This window comes from Haematobia irritans, chromosome 3 (assembly GCF_050003625.1).
Source record: "Haematobia irritans isolate KBUSLIRL chromosome 3, ASM5000362v1, whole genome shotgun sequence".
Classification (NCBI taxonomy): domain Eukaryota; kingdom Metazoa; phylum Arthropoda; class Insecta; order Diptera; family Muscidae; genus Haematobia; species Haematobia irritans.
In genome coordinates, this window is record NC_134399.1 from 226,800,745 (window position 1) to 226,816,448 (window position 15,704).

General features: G+C 34.3%; 4 protein-coding genes and 1 long non-coding RNA gene across 5 annotated transcripts; 2 read left to right on the plus strand and 3 right to left on the minus strand.

Moving 5' to 3' along the window:
* Positions 1 to 196: 196 nt before the first annotated feature.
* Positions 197 to 2,099, minus strand: mof (males absent on the first). The gene is made up of 2 exons (XM_075298227.1): positions 1,920 to 2,099; positions 197 to 1,792 (listed from the first exon to the last, which is right to left on the minus strand). Exons 1-2 carry the CDS (start codon positions 2,010 to 2,012, stop codon positions 401 to 403), a joined length of 1,485 nt encoding a protein of 494 aa, XP_075154342.1. The 5' UTR covers positions 2,013 to 2,099; the 3' UTR covers positions 197 to 400.
* A 101-nt stretch (positions 2,100 to 2,200) lies between these two features.
* Positions 2,201 to 3,954, plus strand: LOC142227970 (uncharacterized). The gene is made up of 4 exons (XR_012720023.1): positions 2,201 to 2,520; positions 2,586 to 2,998; positions 3,063 to 3,394; positions 3,459 to 3,954. It is a non-coding gene; the product is annotated as an uncharacterized LOC142227970 (long non-coding RNA).
* A 3,155-nt stretch (positions 3,955 to 7,109) lies between these two features.
* On the plus strand, positions 7,110 to 9,502 carry GAA1 (glycosylphosphatidylinositol anchor attachment 1). The gene is made up of 5 exons (XM_075298229.1): positions 7,110 to 7,342; positions 7,400 to 7,750; positions 7,806 to 8,009; positions 8,075 to 9,168; positions 9,231 to 9,502. The coding sequence occupies exons 1-5, from the start codon at positions 7,165 to 7,167 to the stop codon at positions 9,360 to 9,362; spliced, it is 1,959 nt and encodes a 652-aa protein (XP_075154344.1). The 5' UTR covers positions 7,110 to 7,164; the 3' UTR covers positions 9,363 to 9,502.
* On the minus strand, positions 9,413 to 14,094 carry Myb (proto-oncogene like protein Myb). Its single transcript, XM_075298230.1, has 2 exons — positions 12,924 to 14,094; positions 9,413 to 10,558 (listed from the first exon to the last, which is right to left on the minus strand). Exons 1-2 carry the CDS (start codon positions 14,092 to 14,094, stop codon positions 9,882 to 9,884), a joined length of 1,848 nt encoding a protein of 615 aa, XP_075154345.1. The 3' UTR covers positions 9,413 to 9,881.
* A 15-nt stretch (positions 14,095 to 14,109) lies between these two features.
* LOC142227973 (uncharacterized) lies at positions 14,110 to 15,144 on the minus strand. The gene has a single exon (XM_075298231.1). The coding sequence runs from the start codon at positions 14,515 to 14,517 to the stop codon at positions 14,110 to 14,112; it is 408 nt and encodes a 135-aa protein (XP_075154346.1). The 5' UTR covers positions 14,518 to 15,144.
* Between the last annotated feature and the right edge of the window lie 560 nt (positions 15,145 to 15,704).

Sequence of the window (15,704 nt, forward strand, 5' to 3'; positions counted from 1 at the left end):
TTGTATATTCCGAAATGCGAAATGTTTGCTGTTATGTCTTAGTTTGACAAATATTCAGATTTTTTTTTAGAAAATACATATTTTTAATATATTGTTTAGTTAGCACAGCAACAAACATTTTCAACAAAATGCCGACATACTAGTAGAAAGTCTGTGATTACAAAATTATGGTCAAAAATTTAAAAAAAAATCATCATTTTAGTACCCAGAAATAGAAACAATTTATTACTGGAATTGGATTCTTTGTTTACTATACTGAGAATAAACTTACACAAAATAGAATGTGCGATTGTGCTTACATATATGTATCATATAGCTAATAAATTTGCAAATCTTTTATGTAACATACATAGAAAAACCTAAAAACTAAGTTATGAGACAGATTTTTGTAATGAAACATTCACATTTTTTTGCTAAATTTTCCACTTATGTTTCGTTTTGGCGGTACCCAACGCAAATATGCAGGATCCACGGTAAGTTTAGGTTTTTTGAATTGTGGAAGTTGTAGATGTTCCGTAATAGTCTTGGGGGTGACACAGATCACATGCTGGCCCTTCCAGTATTTAACCATTTTCATCGACTGCAATGTGTAGATAATGTCATCGTGGGTAATCCCACTAAGTTCACTTAATTCCTTAATACTTTGTGTTGTAGTTCGACAATCTTTCATTAGTTCAAGCAACGTATACGCCCAATAACTACGATAGCTTAAACGACCTAGATCTGATAAAGGCTTTTCAGGGCTCCCAACTACACCTTCTCGCCTGGACAACTCATAGCTGAAAGCTATCAATAATTTCCCGTAACCTTTGCGTTGGTAAGGGGGAAGAATGAGAATGCAGGCCACATTATTATTTTCTGGTGATTCTTTCTCTTTCGAAAAGTAGCCAACAATATGTGCACCTTTTTTGTCAATCTCGCACAATACATAAAAGTAGAAAGGTTCCACATCGTAGTACAAAGTTTTGTGGTCCAAAAACAACTTTGCCATTAGACACAGTAGCTGGCAATATAATTTATGATCTTTTCCATCAATTTCGAAAATGGATATTGTGCCCTTTCTATATATCTCATTGCCCGGGGGTTGACGCTGGGTGCATTCGGAGGCGTGATAGCGGTATGTCTTTTGAAATCGCATGTACTTTAGGCAGTACTCGCAAACATATAATGTTCCCACTTTACCATATTCATCTGGATATGGGCTGAAGTACCAAGTGTCTATTTCAAAGCGCCCTATTCGCAGCTTGTCAATATATTTAACCTTGGTTATGGCTTCATGCTCTTTCTCCAGAGCTGCAGTGGTCGGATCCATTTCGGCATAAGTCTTCTGCACATGGTTTATTTCGTCGTGGCGTCTTTTCTGGTTTCGTGTTAGCTTCCGGTCACCATTCTCAGCGGCTGATGGGTTCTCCAATGAGGCGATTTGTTCTTTGCTCAATTGTTTGATGGTTTTAGCACCTCCTCCAGATTCAACATCGACTCCATTACCCGTAGAACTACCATCTGCTTCAGTAGCGTCTGTGATGCGGTCCCTAGAAACCCATTCGTCCAAACGCCGATTAAGGCCAACGTAGTGCACGTAGTATTCGGCTTTTACGTTGGATCCGGGCTCTGTTTCACGCGATTGTATTATTTGGGCCGGGTGGCTATTTCCGTCAGCTCGTTTTATCATATAAACATCACCGGTATTTATTTGCATCTCTTGTTCCATTGGTACTTGTGTCGTACTACTATTGATATTGCCGGTAGCTTCCGAAGATTTATCACCATGATCCCTGTCTTGTGGTACTTCCTGGTGAAAATACAATAAGTATTGTTAAAATCTAGTTATTTAACATACATTTTCTTAAACTATTCTTGTGTATAGCTATAGCAAATATACGTTGCCGTCTGGATGAGCAAAAATATTTCATACATACTTCTTCTACATTCTTTGTTTCTTTTGAATCCATCTTAACGTCCTCATCAGTATGGGATTTTTCTGGGTGAGCGATTTTACTTTCTATGGCCATTCTGTTCGAACAATTTAACAATATTTCTCGAATGTTTTCCTTATTTCATCACAAAAAATTGCAAACAAAACAAACGATGCTTCTTTGACATATGCCAAATACTAAACAGTGTTGCCGGATCGACTACAATGTTAGTCCACCCTTAAATATATGCATAAATGTGAAACGCATTGTTGACGACCCAACCCAATAAACACAGGATGAGCGTTTTTCAAATGCAACACCTCTTCAGTTTGAGGGTAAATATCATTTTCAATATAAATTCAACTTGACTTGAAAAAGCTCATCTTCAAATTGTCTGCGAATTACAACCAATTTGGCAAAATGTTGACGAAAACTTTGAAAATGTGTTGAAGATAATTGGAGAAAACTTTGACAAAACACTACCCTGAAATGCAACGAAAAAACCACATGGTTTTCAATACTACTTTGGACAACAAAGTTCGTGGAAGAAATAAAAAAATGTGGAAATTTTTTAATAATCAATTGAAATTGCTTACAATAATTGGTAAGTAAAACTAAAACACGAAATGAAAACTTTAAGGAAGTCACTAAACTCAAACCTCTTTGCAGACAACTAAAATATTTGGATGCTGATTCTTGGACACATTAAGAGGCTGGCCGATGAAAAATGGTAGTGGCTTATCGAGAAGAGAAAGTTTCCATAAATCAAAGTGCAACCAAAAAAACTTGGTATTTATGCTTTTCCATATCAACAACTACTGGATGATAATTCGCAATTCACAAAATAAAAATTAAACCGATGATGCGATATAAATTAAACTATCGATGTGATATAGTTTAATTTATATCGCATCATCGGTTTAATTTGTTATTTTGTGAATTGAAATTGTTGGAAATTTATTCCAATTATCTGGACATCAAGTTCCTGAAAATTGCCAGTATTTTAATAACAACAATTTTGTAACACCAACGTTCTTGAGGAAATCACGAAGTACGTGGTCAATTGGAAGAAATACAAATTGGTAAGTCAAAATAAAAAGTGAAATGAAAACATAATGGAAATCACAAAACTCGATTGTTTTGCAGAAAACTAAAATCATTGAATGGTATATTCTTGGAAGATGTTGGCCGATGAAAAACCGATGAAGGAAACAACAAAGAAAAGTTTTCAGAAAACTTACAAAGTGCAACCAATTAAAACAAAGTGCAACAATTCCTATATCAAGAACTTCTGGATGAAAATGTGCATCATTGCTTTAATTTGTTATTTTGTGAATTGAAATTGCTGTAAATTTATTCCAATTATCTGGTCATCAAGTTCCTGAAAATTGCCAGTATTTTAATAACAACAATTTTGTAACACCAACGTTCTTGAGGAAATCACGAAGTACGTGGTCAATTGGAAGAAATACAAATTGGTAAGTCAAAATAAAAAGTGAAATGAAAACATAATGGAAATCACAAAACTCGATTGTTTTGCAGAAAACTAAAATCATTGGATGGTATATTCTTGGAAGATGTTGGCCGATGAAAAACCGATGAAGGGAACAACAAAGAAAAGTTTTCAGAAAACTTACAAAGTGCAATCAATTAAACCACAGTGCAACAATTCCTATATCAAGAACTTCTGGATGAAAATGTGCATTACATCAATTTACATCCCGTCATCAGTTTGATATTTTGTGATTTCCTCTTGCTGGAATCTATTCTAACACACAAGCCAGCAAGTTCCTCGATAGTAATTATTTCAAATTGCCAGCATATTAATGACACCAACATTATGGAGGAAATGGAATTATACATGTAAAAATGTTTAAGATATTTAAAGTTGTATTCATAGTTTTATTTATTAATACGTTTAATAAGATAACTACATTTTGATTGGTATTATATTATTTTTATATATTATTAATGTTATTTTTAAGATTATTATATTTGTTAACGAAAAAAATAATAAAATTTACAAAATCCCTAGAAATTTAGTATTGACTTTCAGTTAGAACTAGGATTGACTTTCATACAAATTGTGGTTTGAAAGTATTCGCAACAATGGTAATTTTTTATTTTTCTCACATTGAAAACTGTTTGAGAAATTATTGAGTAGCGATGCATTTCAATTTGAGGATTACAATTGAGAAATTATTGCTATTGTGTTGAATTTTACTGTTGAGGGTAATGTCTGTTTTTTGTTGAGAACACGATTTTCTCAACAATTTCTCAACTTGAATATTACCCTAATCCTTTGAAAAAATGTTTGAAAAATTATTGAATTTTAGTATTTTTCAAACGTTTGTGTTTATTGGGAATAAACACAGGATGAGCGTTTTTCAAATGCAACAACTTTTCAGTTTGTGGGTAAATATAATTTTCAACATAAATTCAACTTGACTTGAAATAGCTCATCTTCAATACATCTTCAAATTATTTGCGAATTACTTCCAATTTGCTAAAATGTTGACGAAATCTTTGAAAAGGTGTTGAAGATAATATGAGAAAACTTTGACAAAACACTACTCTGAAATGCAACGAAAAAACAATGTGGTTTTCAATAATTAATTGTGCAGCGAAGTTCGTGGTCAATTGCAAGAAATAGAAAAATGGAAAAGTTTAGACAAATAACCAAATTGTTTATAAAAATAGGTAAAGGTGAGTATTAAGTTCGAGTTTAGCCGCTAAAATCGCTAAAGTGAAAACTAAATCAGTAAGAAAAATGCATGAAATTATACATATTTGTTGCAAATTTTATTATAACTTGACGGGGAAAAGCCCAAAGCAAATGCTCACAATGTTTGTATTCCTTAAAATGGATTATTAAAGAAAAGTAATCGTGAAAAACTGACGTTTTTAGCGGCTAAACTCGAACTTAATACCCACCTTAAGTGAAAAATTAAATCAACACCCAAAGAAATTTGTTAGTAGGGACAGCAGAAAAGTCTGCTAAAACAGCAGAAAGTCTGCTGAAAAAGGGACAGCAGTCACTGTTTGCTGAAATAGCAAACATTTCCTGCTATTTTTGAAGCTCGATTACTCTAAAAGATGTTTTATTTTGGCTAAAACAAATAAAAATGTCAACTTAGGAGCTATCCTAACATAATTAAAACAATATTTTATGAATATCTACCCAATAAACACAGGATGAGCGTTTTTCAAATGCAACAACTTTTAAATTTGAGGGTAAATATAATTTTCAACATAAATTCTACTTGACTTGAAATAGCTCATCTTCAATACATCTTCAAATTATTTGCGAACTACTTCCAATTTGCCAAAATGTTGACGAAATCTTTGACAAAAAAACTACCCTAGGTTAGGTTAGGTTAAAGTGGCAGCCCGATTAAGATTCAGGCTCACTTAGACTATTCAGTCCATTGTGATAAAAAACTACCCTAAAATGCAACGAAAAAACCATGTGGTTTTCAATACTTATTTGTGCAACGAAGTTCGTGGTAAATTGCAAGAAATAAAAACAAAATAGAAAATTTTAGACAAATAACCAAATAGTTTATAAAAATATGTAAGTGAAAATAAAAAATGAAATAAAATAAGGAAGTCACTAAATGTATATCTCTTTGCAGAAAACTAAAATTATGGATTCTACGTTCTTTAAAACATTAAAAAGCTGACCGATGAAAAAATGGTGGACAATTAACTGGAACTGCTTCAAATAGTTTATAATAATTGGTACGTCAATATGAAAAATTAAATCAACACTTTAGAGAAGTCACTAAATTTAAATCTCTTTGCAGAAAACTAAAATCTTTGGATGCTACATTCTTGCAAACATTAAGAAGCTGACCAATGAAAAATGAGTGGCTTATCGACAAGAAAAAGTTTCCAGAAACATTACAAGTGCAACCAATTAAAATTGTTAAAAACAACAAATTGTTGAAATCAACAACTTCTGGATGAAAATGTGCATCACATTAGTGTTGTAAATTTTGATTACTTTTGACTACTCGTTACTATTCGTTACTTTTGAATTGAGTACTCGTTACAACTCGTTACTTTAAAAAAAAATTAAAAAAGACATTGTGGGCAATTTTTTTTCTTCTTTTTAAAATTAAAAACGGTATAGAAAAGCAGATTACAACTTCGTATTCAATATTCGGTATTTTTTCGTCAGGGTATATCTAGATGGCATTGTGTATTACTGATGCTTGCAATTTTCAAACTTTTTAAATCCACCATTGACAGTGGATACAAATATTTAGCGATCATTTTTATCGTGAGACCCAATGTTGAAATCTTCATGGGTTTTTGAATAAGCTTGGGCCCTTCTCTGAAACCAGCTGAAATCAACGACATTATTATTCATACTATTTGCATGAGACGTGATCCATGTGATTCTTTAAATTAAAGCTCCCACCTACACCCAATGCAATTTTTTTTTCAAATGCAAACGTTTTTAAGAAATCAGATAAATTTTTCACTTTCTTCAAATATGAAGCCATATATTCTTTTCGTGTCATTTTAACTGATAAAACGATTTTCGAAAACTTCAATTAATACTTTCCAAGAAGTCAAGAATTTTGCTTCCAAACCGCCAAATTACTTACCGTTAGAAGAAAAAAACTGGCATTGAAGATATTGAGTACTCATTTTCTCGTAACGAGTACTCAAAAAATTAGTCTGTAACGAGTACTTGTAATCAAATACTCGTTACTTTCCCAACACTACATCACATCGTCAGTTTAATTCATATGCTATTATTAGTCTAAAATGGATATTTTGTGAATTCTGCTGGAAATCAATTCTAACACGCGGTCCAGTACGTTCCTAATTTCAAATTGCCCGCATGTTAATAAATTTTAATGCTGTTTTTTTTTTGTTCTTATTTGTTGATATGTTTAATAAGATTATTATTTATCAATTGGTATTGTAGTGTATTATGTAGTGTAGTGTATTATTATATATTTTATTTTGTTGAAAATAAATAAATTATACAAAATTCATAGAATTTTGGTTTTGACTTTCAATTTGAAGTAGGGATATCATTCATGCAAATTTAGGTTGAAAAGTATTTGAAATTTAGCATTTTTCAAACGTTTGTGTTTAATGGGGTAAGCCATAATCAGCTGATCGCTGGCAACACTTTTGCATAGTTAACAAATTGGCAACATAGCCGGTACGAAATTTACCATTCCATAGTGAATGCAGTATCAATCTATAAATCTATAAACGGTGGAAAATGGGCTTGTTGTCGGATCCTTCACTGACACCACGCAACAAATTTGCTAAAATTCTTAACAAACACCACGGAAAAGTATGTTGGTTACTGTACATTGCCAGCATTGTGTGGTTTGGATGCTTAGGTCACAAAGACTTTAATCATGGAACTTATCTATCGGAGAACGCCCTATCTCCAGGTATGTATATTGGAAGAAAATAATTGTTAACAGAAATTACATTTGTAACGTTTCCAGGCTTGGTGTATCCTGAAATTAAGCAGGATTCAAGCCGTTGGGCCCAACAACTAGTCGAAGAGCTTGGTCGAGAACGAGAAAATCATAGATCAACTACGCCCCATGCCTGGATTTCGGCTAAAATGAGACAAATTGGTCTGGAAACCTATGTTCATAATTACACGCTTCGCTATCCTTTTGCTGGCGGAAAAGAATTTCATGGCAAAAACGTTTATGGTATTCTAAGGGCTCCTCGCACAAGTTCTACTGAGGGTTTGATATTTTCAGCCCCTTACAGATCTCCATCATCTCCTCATATTGACATAGTAGCAAGTGTTCCAGTTTTATTGGCTTTTGCAGATTTTGCAAGAAGTGAGTAATAACTAAGATAAAAGGGGCCAATATTAATGCATTTCGATTTTTACAGAGAAGATCTATTGGGCCAAGGATATTATATTTCTAGTAACCGAACAAGAACAACTTGGTATGCATGCATTCATTGAGGCATATTTTAATACGGAAATGGATAAGAAAAGTAGTTCGACGGCATATTTAGATTATGGGTATTTGCCAGCTCGTGCAGGATCTCTTCAAGCTGCCTTAAATATAGAAGTGCAAGATTTGGATATAGGTAAGGCGAAGAAAAATGTTTATAAGTAATCACTCAATCATCTCTTCTTCTATACGTTTTTCCAGATTATGTTGATGTCAAAATAGAAGGTCTTAACGGTCAATTGCCAAATTTGGATATGTTCAATTTAGTTCAAAGAATTACATCCAGAGAGGGTATTGTATCGGGTTACAAACAAACACCACAGAAAAAACGTCGCCAGCATAATCAATCTGTTGAAAATAACATTAAAAATCTCCTTGCGATGATTTTAAGTCAATCAACTGGTGTTCCCAATGGCAATCATGGCTTCTTTCATCGCCATCGCATCGAAGCTTTAACTCTGGAAGCTGTGAAACGCCAAACGTCTAGCAATAACCGTTACAATGGGGGACTACCCTTACTAAAGACTATCGAGGGCATCTCGCGTAGTCTTAATAATTTACTGGAAAGATTTCATCAGAGCTACTTTTTCTATATATTGGTACAAAATGATCGTTTTGTTTCGATAGGAGATTACATGCCTTGCTTGGGTCTACTCGTAGTACCCCTGTTCATCAAATCTTTTCTTCTGTGGTTAATAGCTAGTGGAGATCTCAAAGAGGAGGAATCGAAGCAGGAGGAAGGCACTACCGCCGCTGTGGAAAGTGGCGATGCGAAGATGGTCCCTGCAGTTTTATTCATTTTATACGCATGTGTGATTGGTTATTTATCGCAGCATATGGCGCCTTTGGAATTTATTGTAAATTTGCTGTCGAACTATGGATTCTCTACATCACAGAGTGTTACAGCATCAATGATTTTATGGAGTTTGGTGGGTTTTATGCTGCCTTTTGCATATAAATTGCCCGAACAAGCCTTGAATTGGCTTTACTTGGGCTCATTGGTGGGCTTGGGAACAACGCTCGTAGTTGTGGGTCTCCTAAACTTTTCCCTAGCATTTATTGTAGCACTTTGCACCGTACCCTTAGCTCTGGGTGTCAAGCCAAATATGCGTATTGGTTTTCGCAAAACAGTGCTAACTCTCTATTGTATTTTCCTAAACCCTCTAGTATTTGTTTATAGTTTAGTATGTACTTTAACCCTATTCCAATTTCCTGAATTAACAATTAAGGAAATAGCATTCCGAGCTTGGACAGCTGTAATGGAATCCATAACATTTTCATTAACTGATAATTTGGTATGTATGTCATATTTAACTGTTTTATGCTCTCCATACTAAGAGGTATTTTTGCTTTGCAGATCTATAATAATTGGTTGTGTACCATAGTGACATCAGTTCTACTTCCCCTATGGTGTTGTTTTTGGACCATAACCACAAGTAAAGGTATCCCCCCAAAAACCACTAATGATGCCATAAAAAAGGACCAATAGGAACAAGTATTGAGCTAGCTACCAACAGAAATAAACCATTTATAATAGTATTGTTTTGTTTTTCATAATATATTTATCGTATATATTTTAATTTTATAATACATTTTTATATAGAGAGTAAAAAATGAATGTACAACATAGTTTTTACTTTTCTCTTTCTCATTAATAATAGTTTGCATACTCTTCCGGGGTAAACGTTTGTTTTGCTTAAAAATAAAATAGTTAAGGGAGTAGGAGATGGTTAGACATCGATATAACCATTGCCATAACAAAAGGATAAAAATATTATGTATACCAAAAATTAGGCATTTTACAACTACTAAATAAAATATTACCAAGATGCAGCAAAATTGGATTGGTATCTCTAGGACTATGGAAAAAAACTCATCTCATCTTTTTGGCTTAACATCTAAAAATACATACCAAAATATAGATATTGATAATAGAATATTACAACTTATAAACTATAAACTCATCCGATAATTGGGGATTTTGGTTGCGTTTCATGCCAAACATTGGCTATTTTTGTTTTTCGAAATTCAGAGAACGCGGCATAAGGGCGAGATTCTTCAAGCATGCATGAGCCTGTTGCACCATGTACTGCTGATCTTTTGTCTGGCCGCAAGCCAACTTTTCCCATTTGGGGTCTAGATATTGATGACTGCGGTGGCGGGCCACAGTGTCCGGCTGTGGCTTGTTCTCCTTTTTAGCCTCCTCATCTCGGGGATCATCCAACAAGAGGTCGGACTCACTACAAAGTGTATCCTTCATAATGGTCGAAGGCGAGAAAGCAATCGAGTCACTAGATAGAAGAAATTTACTTGGAGTCTCCGTTTCATATGGCAGTGGCTTCCTTTCCATTTTGACATCACTGTGATTATAGGTACGTGGCATGACATTTTCACCCCAACTGGTGATGAGTGATTTGCGAGCCTTTTTAGTTGGTGGTGGTAACTGAGAATTGGCACCACCGCTACCAGAGGCTGTAGCTGAAATCGGAATGTTTTCCTTTTTAACACCAGTCGTTGTTTTGTTCGATTGATTGGTGTCATTCAATTGCTCATCGTTTATAATTTCAGCTAGATCTTCGACCAGACTGGATGGACTTGGCGGAATGTAGCGTTCTCCGCGACGTTTCTTACCCAAAGCAGCCAGTGCATTTTTAAAAGGTGTAGGCGTGCGAGGTCCCATAAAGCCTGTGGGGGAAAATTATTGATATATTAGTAGAGTCTCTAGATCTACCAAAGACGCCTATTTATATGAGAAATTGCATTAAACGGTGAAACCAAAGTAATGTTGAATATAAATCTACGATTACTTCTTCTCAATAACAAATTTTTGATTATCCCTTTTAAAATTATGTTTTTTTTCTTTATTAACAAAATATCTATACACATAATGTGTTAATGCTGCATTTGTTTTTATTCAAGTTATTCAATATTACTCTATGAAGCTTATCTCTCTTCCGCGTATGTAGTATGTACAACGTCGATTGCTTCGTAATGGTTTAAAAAACATATGGATGGTATATAATATAAAATTGAACTGATTGATTTGATCGTAATTGCGAGAACTGCGAATTTTTTTTATTATGTATAGATTGGGAAATAGTCTCATCATTGGAATGTATTATCCTGCTAATAATAATTATTTTCTAGGTTTCACTGTATATTTCTAGTAGCTTATCCCGAATCTGTGGCCAGTAGTGTTTATTTACCATTTAAAATAAATACTACTGGCCACAGACGTACTATCTGGACGTACTATTAATAATATGAAACTTACTATTCGAGGTAATTATGATGGGGAACCAAAGAAAAATCAAAAGACTATATTAAATATAATATAAATTTTTAGTTTTATATATTTAACATTATATATAAGTTAGATCTTGGGCTATGTTTATTACCATGTAATGCATTTATTGGCCTTGTAGGCTTACGTGTTACTAATTAATGAATAAATAAATAAAAGTCATTTTTTGCAAGATGACGACACTAAAGTCTAACATTTCGTTTCTACGGTGAAACCTCTCAAACTCGGTCACTCTCAAAACCGGACACCTCTCAAAAGTTGACAATTGTCGTGAGAAGTTTGTTATAATTTCTCATTAAAATTAACCTCTCATAACTGGACATCTCCCAAATGTGGACAAGATTTTGCCAACCATGGGTGTCCACTTCTGATAGGTTTGACTGTATTTAAATGAAATATTACATAAAAAGATCAAATTACCAGATACAGTATTTCACCCGAAAAAGTTTACTATGTAATAATGCCGTCAGGGATCCTAAACTCAAGAACTAGAAAGTTGTTTATTTATTTTTTTGCAACAAATTTCTTCTGATTAAAATCGAAATCGCCATTGGTGTTTGTTTCGTAGGGCATTCCTAAGATATAATCATAATATTTATCGTAGGAACCATAATTTACAGACTTTGTGCAACTGTCGTCAATAATCCTAATCACATGCTTAAAAAATGCAAAGTATTTTTCTGCATCAATATTATAGATCCAATAAAATTCGATGCTTTCATTAGAACCTCAGCCATATATAGATATGATTTATGTATACTCGTATTGTATGATTCAAATGTTCATAAATATATATCTCTCGTCAAAACCACAAAGTAGTTAGTTATAGCGCACTTGCGAACCTTATAATCGAACTTTAGAACTTATGCACATTGCATTTAGGTTTCAAAGAAATTCTTTGGTTCTCATTAAATTTCTTTCAATGCAATAACTGTGTGATAATGTCATGTGGAGGCGATTATATGATACACCATCAATCTTATTTTGCCAGATAAGCTTATGTCAAATGGATAATATGTCCAAATTTTGTGGGAATCAGTTAATACATATATTTGTGAGCTATATTTACATCTGGTTGGATGTGACTGATATATAACATTGTTATATGGAGTTAAAAAACCTTTAGCGAAGATTAACCCTTTCACTACCGAAATAAACCTGATGTGAAAAAACTTAAAATTATCATATATTTTTACTAGTACTAACAGCATGGAGAACAAAAATTGTCATTTTGAGAACCTACCTCAATTACTTCAAGAGCTATATGAGCTTGTTCTAAAAATTTGATTCTTGAATTGTGGCCAAATGGCCTTACGAAAATAAGCGCCATTTTGTCTATAATATCTTTAAAAGTGTGAGAAAAAATACAAAAAGAACCCGAAAAAGTATCAGCTATAGTTTTTGTAAGAATGTCCATTTACTAGAAACATACAGTAGAAAAATTGTCTCAAATTTTCATATTTTTTGTTAAAGAAGTTTATAAAAATGAGAACTAAGCTCACCAATATAGAAAATATTTATAGCTTATTTAGATTAAAGCCTCTAATTTAAAATAACATCGAGAAATAAATCGAAACTAAGTGGAAAAATAGAATTTGGTGTCTTTTTCGAATGTCCTTCTAAGTGGACATCGGTAGTGAAAGGGTTAAATTGACAATCTAAATGTCAATGAGTTTTGAAAATTATTTCGCAAATAATTATTAGCAATGAAAAAATTATTCATAAACAAATAACAACTCAGCTTACTCTTATGTGGCGTTTCTATTGATGAACTTTCCAATTCCTTTTTAATATCTGTTCCCATGCGATTGTGATTTTTATGGACTGGTGTACTGGCCCGCAAATTCATATCTTCAAATGTTGTCAAACATGGCGAGTTGAGAAATTGACTCGGTGAAAATGGCAAAGGTTTTATTGGGGTCATTACAGGTGAATCGGGTAGCTTAATGTCTGGATTGCTACCAGGAATATTCGTATTATTTTGAGGCTGTCGTTGTTGCGGTTGATTTTTTCCCCTTTTTAATATGTTGGGTGTGGGTCGTGTAGGTTGATTGACTACGGTGACAGGTTGTTCCGGAGCAACTGGAATCTGAACACTAGTCTTTGTTTCTTGTTGTTGTTGCTGAGCCCTTTGTAGTATCTGTGCAGAAAGGGCTAGGCTAGGTGTCATTGGCATTGTACTACCTGATTTTATAAGAGTCCTTAAATGAGAACGTGAAGATCTTAGGTCGGTACATTGACGATTCGATTTACGTTCGTTATCGTAATACTTTCGTCGCATAGTTGAATTCCAATGATTTTTAATGGAATTGTCCGTACGACCAGGAAGAAGTTTGGCTATTTTTGCCCATTGATTGCCCCACTGAAGATGGGCTTGATATATTATACGATCTTCTTCCTCGGTCCATGCAGTTTTCTTAATGTTGGGATTCAAATGGTTGTGCCAACGTTCACGACATTGCTTTCCAATGCGTCCATTCAAGTAACGGGCAATAAGCGTCCATTTCTTAGGTCCGAAACGTTTAACTAGCTCAACAACTTTTTCGTCCTCCTCTTTAGTCCACGGACCTTTTATTAGTTCAGGATTCAGTACCTTAGCCCAACGTTGCTGTACCTGTGGTTCGGTACGATCTTTAAAATGAGGAGCAATAAGATCCCACCTGTCTCCATGTTGTTCCACCAATGTTTTGAGAAGATTATCCTCGGATTTTGACCATCGTTTTCCAAAACCACCTGTATTAACATTAGCATTACGGGAACTAATACTGCTTCCATCATCTTCGAAGCCTCCGCCATTGTCTGAATACTCCGACTCAGCAGATTCTGCACTTATGCTGTCTCGCTGATCGGCAATAGAAACAACATCTGCATCGGTGTCAATACTACTGCTTCGAACAGCAAAGTATTCGTATTCCATTTCCTTGGATTTTTCTCAGTGGTCTTCACCCCTTTTCCAGCGCAAACAATTATGGTAGTAATTTACTCTTTGGTTTTCGTTGTGATAATATCTGTAGACCTTTCCTTGACAGTAAAGGCAGTTGGAAAAATTTCGAACATGCACACGTTCCGCGTAGTGCTCAAAGACTTGTAACAGCGATTTACTCTTAAAACTCTCTCCACAACTTAGACAAGTAACATATTGCGATGCTTCCGTAGCCCCTTCTCGCAAACGGAAATGGGTAGCATCCCTTTCACTTTGACCCTGATCCAATGCTGTTGCAGTTGGTTCTATTGTGGTTAACTCAATATGGTTGTCACTATATTCGCCTTGTAATCCAATGTTATTGAGGTGCCTAAAATTGGTATCGTTGTTGTTTTTCAAGTTTCCATTCTCGGCCATTAATCATAGCAACCCCTTTAAAACAGAGGCTAAGACTTCATCGGTTCGGCTTGTATCACACACAGAGAAGATATCCCGACAAACCACTGGAAACATCAAATTTTATAGCAAGTCTCTCTATCTTATGAGCGGTCCAATAATGAAACAAACAGCAGCTCTCTGTTCATTACGAAGTTTAATCAAACTCGGTTCGTATGAAGATATCAGTCTCGATGTGAGTGAATGTGGATGGAATTCCGATTACGCTTGTGTTTTTGCTTTGTTTCCCACTCTATTTTGGTTTCTGTGTTTACGCTTCTTCTTCTTCCAAGCGCGTTTACAAAGTTTTTCTTTTACGTTTTTTCCATGTAGTGGTAGACGATGTCTCTGTGTGTGTGCTTGTCTCGCCTATAATCCCAGCAGCTGGGGTCTGCACGCTAAAATAGTTGTTTCAATTTCCACTTTTGGCTTCTTATTCTTTCGGTTATTAAATATTAAACATTTTCTTAATCCTTAATGGTAAAAAGTAAAGTTTTGCTGTCAAATTCAGTAGAATTTAGACTATTTATTGGAATACGACGCAGCAAAATCTTTTCACAAATTTTTTCAAGTAAATACGCAACCAGACAACAGAGTCAATAAAACTGATTTTAACGTCGGCATAGCACCGGTCATTTTATAAGTACATAGTCATTTCGACCGTGGTAACGGCTTCGCTAACGTTGAAAAAGGTGGCAATACTAAAAAAGCAGTTGTTTTCAAAATTATTGTGAATAAATGGAAATTTTTGTTTACATTAGGTCTGTTTTCTTTTAGCACTGGATACATAGACCAATTAAAATTAGAGACATACCTTGACAATTCACCATGGTTTTGTTTATTTGCAGTGCGCATTCATTGCATTCAATTGTGCAGTCTCAATTACTTTTTGGAAAACGAGAATAACCGTACAAATCAGTCAATTTGCATTACAAAAAAGGATTTATAGAATTTTATATGCTTTTAAAATATTTGGTGTTTCATCAAGAAAACAAATTAAAACCAAATTAAAAAATCACTCAATTGCAGACTAAAAAGAGCCATCTACGGTGTGCAGACAAACCACAGCGCTGTGAATTCACTTTCGTAGTCTACACCTTCCTTGGTCTATGCTGGATATCCTAAGCAGCCACGGACTAAAAGAAAACAGAGTACTCGTTTATGGTGGG